Raw genomic sequence first — 18,394 nt, 5'->3', positions numbered from 1 at the left:
TTTGTTACTGAATTTAACAAATTAAGATAGCTTGGGGAACACTGTACATTGTGTATTGGACATCTCAGAGGAGAATGCATCTCCAACAAATTGTTGTTACTTCTCGTATTTAAGGTTATTTTTATCAAAACAGACTGTAAAATATTAAATGTATTTCTTTCATTGATTTTTTTTTGTTGTTGTTGTTAGTATTTGTGAGGTATGATGTTCAGTTACATAAAGAAGTGAAGAAAATGTCGGATAACTAGCACTAATAGTAAAATAGCTGCAGATGTATTTCAAATACGTCCTGCCTGAATTAGAACAATTTCATCATTTTCCCTATTTATAGTGATCAGAGCTTGCATTGATCCTGATTGGAAAACAGCGTGGATCTGATATTTGTTTTCTTTGACTTTTGCAGGAAATGCAAGAGAATGTGAAAAAATGCAAAAACTTTTTAGCTACCCTTATAAAACTTGCTTCTCATAATTCGCCATCTCCAGAAACGTCCCGTAATGTGAAAGCTCTGGTTCAGGATTTGTTGGTAAATATTTAGTTATCTTTCATTTTGTCAGTTATCTATTAAGCTTGTTATTTATGTATGCTGAAAACTATTGCTTTGATCTTAACAAATTTTTTTTGCTGTAATTAAAGTGAAAGGAGTTGGGCTACATCAAAATGTAAATACTCTGTACGTTACATATCTTCAAAAATCTGTTAAAGGTAGGCTTTCTCTTAGTTTCGGAAAGGGGAAATGCAATGAAGTGTTTAGTATGCATTTGTCAAAAACGCTCTTGTTTTGATGGATAATATTTTGGTCGTTTATCTAGAAAAATAGAGTAAAATACAGGATTTTTCCTTGACAATTCATTAAGTTTCTTTTCCTCCAAACGATGGTCTTTTCTGAAACAGTAAGAAGCTATTAAATGTTTTAACCACAGAATGAATTTAGATATATGCCTCCGCAACGTGGTTTAGAGCTTCTAGGACTGAAGGAGAAGTATTTTGCTAAGCTGCTGAGTCCAAGCAATTCTGCAGACACATGCCCCTGCATGGAGCCTTAACTGCAAGTAGATTTCAAGAGGCAAAAGTTGTGTTTCAGCTAGACAGAGTCCTTGGGCCTGGAAAAAGTCTGACTTACTGTAGTCTCCAGTGCAACAGATGTTTCAGTGAATTGTATAAATGCATTGCAGACAGATGTTACTGTGGAGCTGGACAAATGGTCAAGCTTCTTAAAAGAAATTAAATACAGTCTATGAAGAATTTGGATTTAAAAGTAGTTGATACTTATTTATTGGAATTCATTGACAGAGAAACCTGTGTATTTTAGACAAGCCTAAGACTTTTTTCAAGTATGAGCCGTTCAACGATAATATTCAGTGGTTCCAGTAAAAACTTGTTTTAACTTCTGAAAACTAAGAAAGATTAACTAAGTAAAGGTAACTACTTATAATATTTTAAACAAAGTAATGAGACACATATATAATAAATATATTTATTGAAGGTTGTTTTGGTTTGTTTGGTTTTGTTCTTGTTCTGTATCTGTCCAGGAAAGCTAATGAATGTTTCTATTACAAGTTGAGATTGTAACTAATGATACTTTAGAAGTATTATAAAATACACCTGTGTTACAGAGTTCTCCTGTATTAACTCCTAAATAAACTGCTGACTATATATTTCATATATTTTTAAGTGTATATTTTGTGAGTATATACACATATATATACATACACACATTTACATAGGTGAAAATTTTATATATATACGTACATGTATACTTTTTATATGTGCATATACTTTACATATATAGGTTTATATATATGCATGCACGTACTCTACTAAGTTAAACTGAACCTTCAAAATTGGTTTTGGAATTAAGTAAACATTTTCTTATTACAAGGGCTGACAAATTTTATAATAGTTTGTAAGGTTACTTCAACCTGTTTTTATTAATATTTCTAAAAGAAATCACTATGTAAATGTTAGCAAGAGAATGGAATCCCCCAAAAAGACTTGAGTGTTCGTGGGATCTCGTTGTGTCTTAAATTGTGCATCCCAAAGGGAACTCTGTGAATTCTGAGTGGCATGTTAACATGCATAAATTAGCTCTTGACAGAAGGATTTTATAGCTACAGAGGAGTTGAGGGACTTCAGCTTTGAAAGTTCTTCTTGATATGGTAGCCTATTTAGCTAGAGAAAGAGAGATATATATATTTTATCTGGGAAAAAAACAACCAAACAACTGAACTGAGCTGTTGATGCTTTTTTTTCTTCCCCCTGAAGGATGCAAAGATTGATCCAGAAGAATTTACAGGCCGTCTTCAATCAGAACTCAAATCATCTCCTCAGCCATATCTTGTACCTTTCCTTAAGGTAATGTGAATATTGTTTAGATAAATATATTTTAATGCAAATGTCAATACATTAAGTTATAGACTGTACTTTTAAAATTGAATTAGCTTTGCCTGTCTAGAGCAGGACTACTCAATTTTTACTTCATGCTGCCAATTTCTGCCGAAATCGTCTTGGCGAGCCAGGTTCTGCTTACTGCTTTCGTGGCTGGGAGCTGTGGCTGTGTGCTGCAGCTGGCTGCTCCCTGACAGGTTGAGAGAATGGTAAGAAATAGGGATTTCCTGCAGGAGGGAGACCTCATGTTTGGGGCCTTGGTTTAGGTTTAAGAAAAATTTATTTGTCATCCAGAGCTGATCTGGAGTTTACTGCTTGAGTAGCCCTGATCTAGAACATTGTAGTAATTAGATTAACATAAAAAAGCAGTTACTTCCTAGTTTGGAAATCATCCATTGTCTATTCTGTAGTGATCCTTTACTGTTATAATGCATATACTTTTCTGTGGTAGTAGGTAATTTTTTGTGAACAAGTACAGCATTCACATTTGGAAGAGTCACAAGTTATTTCTATAGAATGCTTCAAGTAATTTAATAAGCTTTTCCATATTGTTTTTGTAATCTACATTTGAGTCATTCATAACTTTCAATGCATGTGTAACAGTGATTATGAAAAACTAAACTGGATAATGCTGTTGAAATAATTGATGAGCTGATCCTGCTTGTAATCTGGAACTAATCTATAATAGAAGTTCTAATGTGATACCAAATCGATTTATTGTTGGGTCCTAAGTTAGTATATGTGGGAGTAAATTTAATTCGTTCTTGTACATTAGCTACAATAGCTTCCATATGCAAGATTATATATATAAACATACAAAGCGCATTTAATTATGCCCCAGCAAAACCACAACTATAATTTTAAAAGCATTTTTCTTCTAGTCCAAAACTTCTCAGTTTAGGGCAGACTTTGTCCTCTTTCTTCTCTCCCTTCAACTTTTCTTCAGAACTCTCCCTCTGCTTCTGTTTTTTCAAGTTATCATTAACCCTTATTTGTGCCTTTTCCTGCTCTTATACTGCAGTCACTTCTAGCATCATGATAAGTTTTAACTTGCTTCCTTTCTTTGAAGTCCTTTCTTGGCAACAGGCATTAAGTTTTTAAATAAATATTAGAAGTTTAGAAAGAACTGTAGCTTGGGCTAAACACTGTTGCATTCTACAGCTGCCTGGGGGAGCACTTCAAAAGAACACTACTACCACTTAAAAAGTAAAAAGTTTATTTGTGAAGGTACAGTATAGCCTTTTAGAACTATATTTTTTGGTTGAACTGGTCTGAACATGAAGCTTACAATAGTATACTTCTCTAATCCAGTCAGAATACATTAGATCAGTAATAATACAGTAAACAGCTATTGCTGTAGGGCATCAACAGTTAAATCATCTTGTTCTGGGTACTGGAGGCATGTCAGGAGAAGTGAATTGGTGCAGCTTACTTTTTCTAGCATGCAATGGGAATAGGGTTGTTCCTTCGGTTCTGCCTTTTCTATTTCCATTTTTGCCCTTCCAAAGACCTAAGCTACAAGTTCTCGATAGTCTTGAGGAGGGCAGTGTTATATTTTACTGCTTACGGTGGAATTAGGGCACATCAAAATCTACAGGATTGCTAAATCCAAATTGAAAGCTTACTAGAAATGTAAACTGAACTTTCCCTCTTACAAAATATGTTCAGTCTTACTTCTTTTTGACGAATAGGTAGATAGTAAAATTGGAAAGAAAGCTGCATTCTTTGAATTATATTTACAGCAAACTTCAAAATATTTTTTTGTCAACCTGCTAATTTGATATTTCACAAACTTTCTTCTGTTTTTAGAAAAGTCTACCTGCATTGAGACAATCTTTACTGAATAGTCAACATTCAGTTTTGCAAGGACAGCCGTCTCAGCAGTCACTTCAACAAACCAAGCTATCACAAGTTATACCTCAATCTGCCTCTGGAAGCATTTCCTCTGTTGTCACAACGCAGACAATAGGAATAAGGCAACCAAACAACATTTGCACAGTCTCTGTATCAAATACAGTGCAGCCTCCTCAGGTTAAGGTGGTACAGTCAAATCAGAGTTCTCAACTGGTAGGTACTGTAGTATAAAAGAGAATTTCTTAACAAACTGAATAGCAGTTTTCAATGATATTTTTATTGCAGCTTGTTTGGGAAAATACATTTTTGTTTGTTTGTATCATATTCTGTGATATGTAGTAGTACCTCATTTTGTGGCAGTTCACATGTATGTTCAACCATTAGTTTAGATAACATTATTAATATAGCTTAAATTTAAGAAAGTACACTCTTGGCCTTTTTGTCTGGAATACGGTGATTGTTATATGAGCACAGTGGAATTTGAATTAATTACAAATGTAGAACAGAAAGCTTTTCAAGACTTACAGGCAAGAGTATAATTTTTAGTGTGTCATTAGGTATGCTGCTTTGCTTAGATTAGTCTGCATTAAAATCAACTCTATCTCATTTTAAACTCTTCTACACATAGTTATAAGATCTTGTAGAAGAATAGCTGTACTGTACCAGCATGTTTTGTTTAGAAATAGTGCCATACTTTGTTATTTACTGAAATATATCATTGTTGTGCATATTGGAGTATTATGTGCTTAGACTGATGAATTTCAAAGGCACTATCAATAAGGCAACTATACAGCCAGTTACTCACTGACAGTGTGGTGAATTATCCTGCTGTTATATAGGATCTTGTGTGTGTGTGTACAGTTGTAATTAAAATATGTTTAGGATTTTTACAAGGCCTTGAGTTTATACAGGCATTGTCATCCTTCAAGCAAAGATGTAAGAGTTTCTTTGTCTGTGGTTTCTGTGTATATATGAGTAAAGTACTTGACTTAGGTTTCAAAATCAAATTGACAAGTTCCAGAAGGTGTATGAAGTTGGTAAAAATTTATATTACCAAGATTCAGAAATGCACATACGATAATGTAAAACCTTACAGTAATCTATCCTTGAGTTTATAGGCTCTATAAAGGATATAAATAATTTGTAGGGTGTGTGGAGAGAGAATATTTCTTTTCCTTTAATTTAAAAGTAGCAGGGCACAATCTGAAAATGTCTGAGCCATGTCTTTTGAACCTTACAAATACTTTCTAGCAGTTAAATTACTAACTTTAAAATGAAATTAATATAATTTTACCATCATTTAGTGAGGATAGTTTTAATGTGTAAGGACATCTTAGATGCTAAGACTTCTGATTCTGGATTTTGTAATACACACAAGACATTTGGAAATGTTGCTCCTTAACTCATCTGCTTTCTGTTCAGCCATTTGCATTCTTTCTTTTTCTAAGATTGGTTCTCCCCACCCCTTCTGGACTGTTGTATTAGAAAAGTGTTCCTCAGACTTCTTTTTGATTTATCCATGTTTCATAAGACTGAATTGACAATAGCTTTGGTTCTTCAAGGTCGGGGAGCAGGACCTGGTTGTAATTAACAGGCAGTAGGTGTAAAAATTACTCCCTATCTGGGGGAAAGCACAGTTCTGACAGCAGCTGACAGGTTCCTTACAAGTATAAATGTTCATGGCCAGTGAATTTAGCCTTATCTCATGCCACAATCTTAGGACTAACCTACTGCTGGGTAACACGGCTTTTTTTCCCATGTTTTGCAACCCACTTTAAACACTCCTGTGCCTACTAGGCAGGTTGCACCCCACCTTTTGAGAAATACTGATGTAGAACAAAAATGTGTCAGTAAGTCCAGTGGAATTCTTACTCTTATGATTGTAGTTCTTGTGGAATATTTTCTGAATGGGATAAAGCCAAATTTATGGGAGAGACCTTCTGTGTCTCTCACATGTCAATGCATACTCAAAGCAAGCAATCGTGTTGTTAAGCTGAGCAGAGATTAACAATGTGAAGAGTTGCTCTGTCATCTTATTCAACATACCTATGCAATATGAGGGAGTTGAAAACTGCTAATGTAATATATTGTGGAGATTGACCTGATGGGCAAAAGAAGTTGTTTTTCTCTCTGTAAGGTGCTCATAGGTCTAGGACTGAATTTTCATCTTACTGAGTACATGAAATGACCGCTACATTTTCAAAAGGTAGCAAACTGCACAGAGCAAAACTATGCTTACTTAATACTATTCCTTTTCTAGAAAATATTTAGGGAGAAGTGAATATGCTAAAAATTATAATTTACTGGCTTTATTGAAAAACTGGCTTTATTGAAAAAATGGCCCTCAAATTAGTTCTATACAGACAAAAGCAGTATCAGACAGTGAGAGTTACTGCATAAGAAAATCTATTATACCACAACAACCATCAACTCAGGTGCCAAGCAGACAACCCAGCAGCATCTCCTTATCACACTAGTAATTGTTCGTAAGTATTGACTTTTTTTGTAGTGACAGTGATCACACTCTTCACACTTCTTAGTGCTCCCCGAAATCAGAGCATGGCAAAGAGCTGCTGGCCATCTTGCCTGGGACTTGTCCGGAAGAGGAAGATTACAGCTGGCTTGCCTAAGGGTGGCCAGTGCTGATGGAGGAAACTGGCTGAGCTCCAGATTTTCCAAGCCTGAAGCTCACTGGAGAGAGTTCCAGCTGGCTTTGCAAACTGTCCAGCTGCAGAAGGGCAAGCCTGTTTTGGAATATAGATCCTTTCATACCAGCCAGTTTACAGTAGTCTAGTTTCTTTTAAAATGTGGAGAATCTGTTAGCTGTTCCTTTCTTTTGACTTTTCTGTTTTACAAAGGAGTCAGATGTGGTGATACTTCTTCCAGTTATATTGAGGTATCTTGCAACATGGGAATTCTGTGTACGCTGTTCAGCATGCAGTGTAGATTGCACAAAGGAGACTTCAGCATTAAAATGTATAGTGTTAGTGGACATGAAAGAGGATACTGTTTTATTTATCTGTTTTGTAAAGTATTGGAATCATGTTCCAAAACTATGAAAAAGCTACGCTCTACAGAGCTAGATAGTGCTGTTAGTACTGGTAACTACTTCTAGCTAGGGAAAAGGGGAATAATCTTAGGCTAATATTTTATTGATGAGACACTAATGAGATAAGCCAGCAATCAATTTTTTTAATTGTTCTAAGTGCAATGTTCAAAGTTTGTCTAAATTGTCATTCTTGGGGGGCAGGAGCTCTATATAGCCTTATATATGCAGACGTTACCTGTCTTGTTCTGGGTGTTACAGCAGATAACATTTCTATGAATGAGAGAGACATTCTTTATTAAATGTGTTGAAGTTGTAAGTAGATTGATGAGTAATGGAGATCGATTAGCACTTTATATATTGTGTTGACACTGCATCATAAGGAGAAGGGGAGGTTGCTTCTGGAGGTTGAAGCCAATTATTAAATTTAAATGATAAAGAAACAGTAAGAAATTCAAAGTGATCCATCTTAATTAAAACAAATTTAATTATATACAAAGCAGTATAAAGATTTGTGCAGGGCTCGGATTAGGAGAGATGTATAGAAATACATCTGGATCATTGTTGCTGCAGTAAATTGTGCACAGTGTCCATGTCACCGAAATCGGGAATCAAACTCCTTAACACAATGTAGTATTAAGAAGCAGGCATTCTTTATTACAGCGCCGGATGCACGGGGGACCGTTCCACCTAGCGTGCATACCGCAGGTTACATCAACTAAAGCTTATATTATCTGATTACATACATATGCATCAAATTTCCCAGAATGATCATACATATTCATTCTGTTTCCCAGAACTAATTATCATATGTACATGGTCATTCCGCATGCGTCCTTGAACTCTGAGGGACTTCTGTGGGGGGGTCTCTGGTGGTCCTTGGTGGACGTACAAGTGTGTCCTTTAGCTGACCCCTTCTTATGGGCATGTGCAATTTCACCTTGCTTATGTAACTTGCTTTCCTTCTTCATGGTGCATGGTTCCTAACAAGGATTTGGCACCCTTATTCCTATTCTAACACAAACCAACTACTCCTTGACTCATTGTCAAGATGGGCTGGGGCTGTACTGGCAGCATAGCAACATATCCATAGCCATAGATCTATAAACACAACATTAAAGTATTGTCTACCCTGCTCCTATCTCTATGTTCCTTAGTTACAAAAGAACAAACTAATCACTTTGGTTACATCCAGAGGGGAGATTTTGCCAACTTCTAAGTTATGTTAGAATAGTATTTGCTAAAACATTAACTAACACTTTTCCAGAGACTGTCATAGTGGTTGGAGGCTCCCAAAAGGTGAGATAGAGTAATGGAATTTGGAAACAAGGTACAACAGCAGAATAAGCATTATGTTATATGGGGATGTTCTGCTTTGCTTTTTAATTCTCTACTGAAGCTTCTTCTGGCATCAGTTTTCTGTTGTTGAATGGTTGTAATTTGTACACATTTTAGTTACTCACAGGAAATCATTTTCTTTTTGTCCTGTGTGCAAGGGAGCTTAGAAACGGAAGAGTAAAAGATGGCTATTTGGATAAAAGGAGTAGTTTCTATTAATGAACTAATAAAGACCTAGTCACTGACTTGGAATCTGGTGTACAATAAAATTTAAATAAAATGGCTGTTGAGCAGTGGACGTCTGGGATCCATTAACAGGAGCAAAGCCTATACTTGACAAATTGTATGCCGATTTGAAATAGTGCCTAGTAGTTTTCTGAGTTGTTATCATGGACTTTACTTTCAGAATTTTGTAGGCTTTACCTTAATATAAGGAGGATATTGGCAATGAATGCTGTTTGGAAACCGGTAACAAAAGATGGCAATTAAAGGACAAACTTGAAAGCAAAGACTAAAAGAAAAGCTTAAGAGAAGTAAACACACATAACTTGGTCAAACACTGACTAAAGGGGAGCATAAAAAACATTTACAAATATTTTAAGGGTTTAAACATCGAAGTATATCGATGAATTATTTAGAGCGGTCTAAGAGAGTATATATATGAATAACAGGATATAATTAAGCAAAGTAGGATTTAGGCGAGATATAAGGCAAAATATCCTTACAGTAAGACAGATTATTAGATGGTAGATCAGGCTTCCAAAGGCAGTGATGAAAAAGCCATCATTGAAAACATTCAAAATTAGACCAGGTGAAATACTGTAGGAAGAACTGCATACTAAATTGGGGAGCAGGTAGGACAAGTGATCCAGTGGCTTTTGGTTTTATTTTTCTTCATTGCTTCTTTGAAAACATATACTCAATGGAACAATATTGTTGTCATATTAACATTAAAAATTACGTGCTGAGTTTTTAAAAAGTACTTTTTTTTTTTATTTGGGAGGAAAAATAATTGCTTATGCAAATTTTGAAGCACTGTTGAAAAATTGTAACTTAATATTACAGCACAGTAAACAATGGTAAATACAAATTCTAGGCCCATAAAAGCATGAACATTGTAAGTTAATGCTGCCAGATTACATGATAGCTGAAGTTTGATATGACATTTATCTTCAGGAGTGAGTAGACTGATAAATCACAAGTGGCATAGCCACAAGTGAGTTAGCAAGTGTTTACTCATGAGTGAAGATAAATGTCATATTGGACCATAGCCATTCTGAATTTTGTACATTTACAAGTGGCTTGTTTCTTCCTTCCACAATACTTTTTTTAACTCAATTGAGAGAAAAAAAATGCTTGGTAGAGGATATATTTTCCAAATTTATTTTTATTTTCCATTCTTTGTGGAAGCTTCTATTTCCAAATGCTTTTGTTTTTATTGCTGTCTTTGATATGCTTAAGCTTTTGGATCAGATGCTTTTGTTGCAAAATGTGATTTATGCAAACTGAGTCAGGCTGATTTTGCAGCCCTTGTCAAGTAAGGGGAAGCATATCGTTGGGACCCCATGCATCTGCATTGGTAAAGGAGCATCTAGACTGTTGAGACTTGCAAAATCCTTGTCCTCAAAAACGTTAGCAGTGAGTTCTAATCTAATTGTCCTAAAGGACTTTTCCTTTCAGTGCTTTGTAGGTAGTAGCTTTCATTTTTACATAGTATCTCCTCTTTAGGTAAGAGAAAGAGAACAGAAGTTGCTTCTGTTGCTTCTGTCTTTCTACTTTTATGCATTTTATGTGCTTTGGCTGAATTATTTCTCAGTCTGTGTTTGTTAGTCATTTGTGGTGTTAATTATTGGTCTGTGTTCACATTTGTAATCTGTTCTTTGTTCTGCAATAACACATACAGTAGAAGATTCACACCTGTCATGGTGTGGTCATCACCTTTTGGCTTGAGATTAGGACCAGAGAGCACTATTACTTAATTCTCATATAGTTACTGAATCTAAGCTTTTTGAAGGAGGGCCTTAAGAAAAATTAGTATTTTAGCTGTCACCACTTTGGTATTCTGGTTATCAGTAGTGTGACTGTTAAATATCCTTTTTTCATCTTCATAAGTCTGCTTGGTTTGTGGAAGCACCTTTGTATAAGCATCCCTTTTTACAGATGTGAAAATAAAGTGAACTTTAGAAATGGACAGAGTAGTAGTCTAAAGCATTTGGGAAGTGAAAGAAGGAACTTGTCTGGAGGAGCAGACAAATGGTGAATCAAAGTGAGTGTGACTAGTGGAGTGGAAAGATGATGGTAAAGGGGAAAAGTGGGAAGATGAAATAAAAAAAGAGGGAGAATACTTTCTATTGAGAAATGTGCGTCTTATTTTGCAGAAAAATGTTATTTTATAGAAAAAAAATTAGGTAACTTTTCACGTATTGCACTCAGAGAAGCAATGCCGTGACTTTGCTGCTTCAGCGTGTTCCCTGAAGAGCTCCAAAGTGCAGCAGCCTAGGAGATGATCCTTCAACTTTTGACTGGTAGACTGAAGAGGAATAAGCTGGTATATGGCAGTACTTGCTGTCTCAGCACTGTCTTGATCATAATTTTGTTCAGTAATTCTGCTATTTTTCGAACTCATTATCAAATCCAGGCAATGGCTAAATCACATTAAATCTTTTCTATTTTCCATGCCTTTGTTGTTATTTTTCTGCTGTTGTGCTTGCTGTCTTCAGTGGTGGAAATAATGAAAATGGCTTCTCTTCTTTTTAGTGGAGATGGAACGATGAACAGTTTCTGTAAACTTTGAAGACTTTTATATTCTGTCTTGTTACCTTTTCTGACTGAGCACTTTTATAAGATCATTGATGTTATGATTATGGATGTAGTGGTGGGAAAGGACTTCTGGAGGTGTCTAGTCCAACCTCCTGCTTACAGGTTAGTATGTTGCCCAGGGCCTTGACCAGTCATGTTATGAGTATCTTCAAGGTGAGATTACACAGCCTCTCTGGACAATCTGTTCCAGTGGTTGCCCACCCTCATGGTAAATTTTTTTTTCCTTATATTAAATTGAAATTTCACATATTCCAACTTGTGCCCATTGTGTCACATCCTTCTGCTCTGCACCTCTGAGGGAGTCTGGCTCTCTCTTCTCTACATCTTGCCATTAGGTGGTTGCAGACAGCAGTAAGATCTCCCCTTTTCTGAAGGCTGAAGTAATGTCTCTGATAACCTCAGTATACTAAAACATCCACTTCTGTATCTTCTATATCAGTCTGGGTTAGTAAATTGGTGCTTACGAACTGGTCATTTGGGATTCAGCATCGATTCAGCATACGAATAGCTAACATTAGATGGGGTACACTCATTGTGTGTATTTTTAGGCTGTGAGAAATATGAAATAATTTGGTTAAGTTAATCATCTTCCCAACTAGCTTGCTAGTACCTTGTTAATTGTCTACACTTTTCAGGCCAAGTTAAAGACATAATAGTAATGTTTATGCTGTTGGGAAAATAAGCAAGAGGATTAGAACAGTTTGAATTATTTTAATTGATGAAGGGTGGTTTAGATTGTTTATAAATTTTAATGCAGAGTCAATTACCTCTGATTCATCAGTTCTTACTATGTCCCTTGTTTGCCTGCAAAGAAGGTTACACATTCTGTTTCAGAAACAAATTGCTAATGTTCATTCCTTAATCACTTCCAGATCTGAAGATTACATCTCTGTTGAAAGGTATCTTAAAACTGTATAGAAACTGGAATTCAAGTTAGTATAAAATTTTGCTCTGAGTTTAGGTGCAGTTGTTCCTTTTAGAGAGTAGGTGCTTGTTGCTGATTGGTTTCTGTATGGAATTTAAGATGACGATTTTGATCTGTGCCCTTTGGAAAAGTTTATTTCTCAATCATTTTCTACACTTTCAGCACCTTTGCGTATGTTGAAGTCCTGGTACAGTACTTGTTGAAGGACATTTTTTGAATGTATTTGATAGTAAAGAAAACATTGCCATTATTTATGTCATCTTAAATGGTTAAATACTGTCCTATCTTTAATGGTGTTAGTGGCTCATTTTTTAAGGGCATTCACATGAAAATATTAATCAGGTGAAACAGAACTTGATTCTGAATTGTTGAAGCTGCTTGCTTCACAGAGAAAAATATCTAATCGCAGGTGATTGCTGTAATACCAGATAGTAATTCTATTCACAGGTCTCATACATCTCCTGTTTGGCCTGGCTTCTGGCCAGTTAAGGTATGGCTGCTTTTCTTCACTATTCTCTGAAAACTCATCCAATAAATTATTGTAAAAGTGGCAACATTCTCCTTCTTTTTCATACCAATGTAGTCTTTTTTTTCTTCTGTGGGCTATTCTGTCTCCTTACTTATTAAAATACACTTGTACATGTTTCCTGTGCATCAAAATGCAGTTAAATTGAACGTTTTCCCTCATTTTCACTTACCACCTCTATTTCTTTCCTGTTTTTAAGCATGATAGCTACTTTATTCTTTCCCCTCTGAGTGTCACTATTTACTCACTGCCTGCCTTGACCAAGTAAATTTACATCGATTTGCTCCATTTCTGTGCTTAGTACAAATGCTTCATTTTCCTTCAGTGTCCATAGTTGAAGCTGAATCCTTCATCTTTTTTTCCCTTTTCTCTTTCTGCAAGGTGGCTATTGCTAATACTTCTACATCCACAGGTTTATTACTTTTCAACTTTTAATATTTTAGGATGTACAGAATGCAATTTTGTAACCTCAGAATGCCCCTATTTGTTTTTTCTCCAGACTCCATTACAGGTCTTGTTCCCTCATTTACTCTTTTCTTGTTTGTAGTTTTCACCTCTCTTCCTTATGATTTGGGAGCCCTGGTTCCTGCTGATGGAACAATTTCCTGTTTGTTCTGTAGCCTCTTCATTCTCTACTTTTACATCTCATTTGAAAATACTGTTTCCCCTTTCCTTTTCTCCATAGCATACTTTGAAGTCAGAGATTTGGCCATTCGTTATTCAGCTAAATAATATGGTTTTAGATACACTTTGTAAGAAGAATGCCGACTGGTGGTGAATAAAGGTGCAGTGGTTCCCCTTTGCTTCAGGTAGTGGTGTGTAGCGTGGCGTATTGTCTTCTGGGAGGGAATACTGCATCCTGTGGGTGTGAGACCAAGATGTGCAATTCAGAAACAGCAGACGCGTTATGCAATGGGACTAATGTAGTTGTGACTGTGAAGAGCGCGTTACTTCTGAAGGTGTCAAGCCTGAGTTGTGGTTGTAATCTTATTTGCACCTATTTGCCCGTGTTTTGTTTTCAAAGTTTATTTATGTATTTTTTTTCCCAGCTCTGCAGCATCCACACGTCTTTTTGAATCTTCTGTTCATTACATCTGTGCCTGCCTTGTCCTTGATTTCATGAACATACATGTTGCTGTTGCTTAGACATGACCCTTGAAGGTTGTTTTTTTTTTTTAATTTGATTTGTTTATGGGTCAAATTCTAAGTTTCTAACCCAGTTTCAGTTTTGGGTAAGAACTTGGCTTAGTAGTAAGTGAAACCTTGAGAATATCCAATTAACATTTAAAAGATGAATAGTGTATGATCACCACAAAACATTGTTTTCTTTCTTGTGTATATCTGACTTTGGAATCTATAATATTTTAGAATTTACTTTTAGTATATATTTTCTTTAAAAAGCGTAGATATATAGTGAAAGGCCTGATGGTTGTAGGTGGATACCACTAAAATTATTGCAGCATTTTCTTCTACAAAAATGCTTTTCTTCCTAGTAAAGTTTCTGAAGACAAAAGTCTAAACTTTAATATTTACCTTACTACTTCAAAATTTATTTTTGATGAAGGTTGTGACATGACATTTGTGTCGAATATTATTTGATTTTTTTTTTAAGCATAACGGCAAAATAGGTATATACACACACACACAACCACATGCATTACATGAATATGACTTTTGTCACTAGCTGGTTGTGCTTTTAGAGATCCACATGCTTATATTAGTAATTACAGGTATTAGTATATTTACGTTGTGTGTGTTTGTGTATAAAGAGTATAATATAAGTATACTTTTTTTTAATAATAGCAGATTATCCAGTCAACATCTGCTCAAACTGTGAAACGAAACCCTGCTTGCCAGACTACCCAGATTAGGATGCCAGTGGTAATAACTCAGACCATTAGACCACAAGGTATGGGTTTAAATGTTTTAGTGAGATTGTTACCTTTGTATGAATTTCATTGTAATAACAAACTAGTAGCATGGGAAAAACTTACAGTGTTGACATTGGCAGGCTTGACATTTATTTTTTACTTCATACTGGCTGAGGAATGCATGTTTTCACTATGCAGTTTCAAGGTATTTCAGACCAACACAGTGAAATGTTTTGAAACAACCTTAGGACTAAACTCTCACATGATTAGCTCCTTGCTCAGCAGTTTTTCATGGAAAGTTCTGAAAGAAGTCAGGAACTTGACTGTTACTGTCCTAAGCTCTCACTCTGGCCCAAGAAAGAAATTCTTCTTTTTTTCCTGAAGCCTAGAGGATGCCTCAATTTAATCGTCTTACTTTTAACTCTTATCGCTGAAGCGGAACGTGATAGTCACTGTCTCTGCAGCTACAGAGGTCAAGGTAGGAGTCCTAGAGAAATCTCTCAACCCACATACTTCCCCCCCCTGCTGGTATGTTTACTCTTTGGTGAGGTCAGAGACTGACTGCAGCAACCTGACATGCCATGGTTAGCCAGGGGAGCAAAAGGTGGGGTTTGTACACACCTTCCTCATCTATCTGTGGACAGGTGGATTAAAGTCTGGCTGATATATCCCACTTTTTAAGAGGGTTCTTGAAGCCTTCTTACTTTCTAATAAATATCCATTTGTTTCTTTCCATCACTAGACCTATTAGGCTCAGGTTTTATTTTCCTGATTATGTGTGGGAGTATCTTTTTGGATGTGGGCATTTAGATGATTGAGGGTTTGTAATGGAATACAGAGCTTGTCATCTTTAGGTATTGAATCAGAAGTCAAACTAGTTTAAATGCACATAAAAGCTATTGCTGCCTATTTGACTTTATTGCTTGGTCTTTTCTGTTCTCCTTGGGAAAAGAAAGCATCAAAAACCCCAATGATCACAGTTAATAGCAGTTGATAATCTGCTTGCTCTGTTCTCTTCAGAGAATCCAAAGGTTGAATGGACGTGGAGACCAAGCAGTCACTGTAATCCTGTAGGCTGTTTTTCCAAGTTAGGAAGAAATGCATTTACTTGTCATAAAAGGTGTATATTTGATAGCACTGATACTCATGTCCTGAGTTTATAAACAGGGAAGGTATTTGGCATCTTATAGCATGAACTTCCACTTCTGACTAATGTGTCTGAGCGTGAAGGCTGATTTACTTTCTTTGCTTGTTCAGTCTCTAAGTTGTTAATGTCAATAGTGTGCCAAGAATTTGCATGATGCTGGCATCTGTCTTTTAAACAGTGGATTCAGACTACAAATTTATTCATGATAGCCATTGATCAGCCAATGAAACGCAACTTAACTGGCAGTTCGGCTTAAGGAAGACAATGGTTCATAAAGGCCAATTCATGCAAAGCCCTGCTTTCAGATGAGCTTATTCCTTATTTACAAGTTTGTTTAAGCCCACCACTATATTGTTTTAATTACACAGACAAAGCAAACAGGATAGAAATTTAGAAAACATCCCATTGTAAAACTGCTCGTCCTGCAGCCCACGTCTAGGGAAAAGTCCGCCTGTGTGCTTGCAGCTCTAAGAAATGCTGCTATGGCGTACTGTCAGATACCAGTTTATTTTGATCTTGATATTTTGTTAAAACTTTCTACTGTAAACACCAGTATAATGATATTTTTATACTGGCCTAGGTATTCGTGTAGAAGGAGGTAAGATACTGGGATAGGACATGGTCTATATAGAAAATTACAGTAGTATAATATTGTGTGGACTGTGACTTTTTAAGGATCATTACACCAGAACTGAGCTGACTTCCACAGAATGGTGCATTTTCCTTCTCAGATAGGAGTGAACATCCTAGTATAATGTATCTTTACATTAATATTAATGCATCCATGTGAAGAGACGGTAATGGTTTTTAAAACAGTAGTTTAGATAAAGTTGGCAGGTTTTAAGGACTTTTTTATTAATAAAATTACTTCCACACTACGGGAAGTAACACTATAGTTATTGCACGAAAAATTCACACTCCTTTATCAAAGCACTTACCAGTATAGTAATTAGGTGAATTGCATCTTATGGATGGGGGAGTTGAGCCAAAGAATAGAATAAATAGCCAGAGTATTCATTGCAGCTATTTAACCTGTGCAGAAATACAACTAGGAATTTATAATCTCCTAAATTTGGGCTTATTTCTCTAGATCATGCTACTTAAAATTTGAAATGAGGACCCAGTGGTGAAAGACTCTGTATGTCATTACCAATCCCATTAAATATCTAGGCCCACAGGTGATTTTAATTTTCAAAATATGCCCTGCCTCATAATATAAATTTATGTTTTACCCATATTTTGTGTCTCACTGCTCAATCATGCACAGTTGTGATTTAAACCAGAAAACTTGTATGTCATCCCAAAAACTTACATTTGCTTTGCCAGATCCATCTGAGTAGAATTACATGTACATGGGGTGAAAGAAATTGAGACTTAATTTTCCCTTATCCAGTGTAGACATGCTGTTTTCTTGAGACCAAGAAGTTAACTATTCTGTTGCTGTACCTTTTTGTTTTGTTTTTTTTTTTTTTTTTAATCAAAATTTATTATCTGTAGAAAACAAACCATTGATACTAGTTCTAAAGGAATATAATATTAATTCTGGAGGAGTGCCACTGTTACCTTAATTTTGCCATTGCAATGATTTTCAAGGTTAACACACTTTTAATCTCCTAGATGTTAAACGTAGAAAGCAGAGATCTGCTCATTTTTTATTATTGTATTATTTCTTTCCTTCCAGTTCACTTAGTGGAAAGCCTTTCAATTAGTTCATCTGAAATAGATAAATGAATTGTCTGGTCCATGAACTAATGCTATCTGTGACATCTCATGGACCTTATATATATTCTGATGACAAAATATTTTTGTTCCCCAGGCTTGGAGCCTGAAGTCCTGAATCTTGTTGTGTATTTGCTAATCTTGAGAGTCCACACAACAGTTTATTTATACAGATTGAAGAACTGAATGAACACTGTCAAATTAGTTTTGTTTTAAGATCATATGTTGAAGTTGATGAAGACTTCAAAATAAAACAAGTAATGCTGGACTCGTTCAAAGCTAACACTTTTGTTTTAGCAAAGAACTGTTCTTAAAAGGACTTGTTGGATAGTTGTGTTTCAGGTTTTTATAATTCGTGAAAGTAGAATAATGTAACTCTACTAAGGTTCATGCCATGCCATTTATATGCAATTGAGTCATAGATGTGCAGGAATAACTTCCATGTACTTCTCAGTCTCAAACACTGTATGTATGTAATGCTCAATAAAATTGGGTGATACACAAGAAAAAGGTGAGATCTTTTAAGTCAAGTAGACATATGAATTAATTATTTTCACGTGCCAAAACACAGGTGGGATTAAAGGAAACAAAATATAACCCGAGTAAACGTGTTTAAGCAGTAATGGAGGGCTTACTTCAAACGTTTCATTTGTCAATGCTTTTCCAGTTGCATACTGATACAATGTTTTTAATAATAATACTACAGGTCTGTTGATTTACTAATTAGCAACATAAATTTGTAATTATTTTTGGTTAGATT

The 18,394-nt window shown here is 35.6% G+C and overlaps 1 protein-coding gene across 2 annotated transcripts in view; it reads left to right on the top strand.

The window, feature by feature from the left end:
* The window catches only part of LOC142413985 (transcription initiation factor TFIID subunit 4-like), a 148,942-nt gene that overhangs the window by 20,074 nt on the left and 110,474 nt on the right, over positions 1 to 18,394 (top strand). Inside the window, exons 5-8 of one of the 2 annotated variants that reach the window (XM_075510770.1) lie at positions 404 to 526; positions 2,266 to 2,355; positions 4,198 to 4,455; positions 14,704 to 14,806. In XM_075510770.1, the coding sequence (XP_075366885.1) occupies positions 404 to 526; positions 2,266 to 2,355; positions 4,198 to 4,455; positions 14,704 to 14,806 (574 nt within the window). Of the gene's footprint in view, positions 1 to 403; positions 527 to 2,265; positions 2,356 to 4,197; positions 4,456 to 14,700; positions 14,807 to 18,394 lie in introns of both variants that reach the window. The other variant, XM_075510769.1, reaches the window with a different exon arrangement.

The sequence above is a fragment of the Mycteria americana genome, chromosome 8 (assembly GCF_035582795.1).
Source record: "Mycteria americana isolate JAX WOST 10 ecotype Jacksonville Zoo and Gardens chromosome 8, USCA_MyAme_1.0, whole genome shotgun sequence".
NCBI classification, from domain to species: Eukaryota; Metazoa; Chordata; class Aves; order Ciconiiformes; family Ciconiidae; genus Mycteria; species Mycteria americana.
This window is presented reverse-complemented; position numbering and strand designations above follow the sequence as displayed.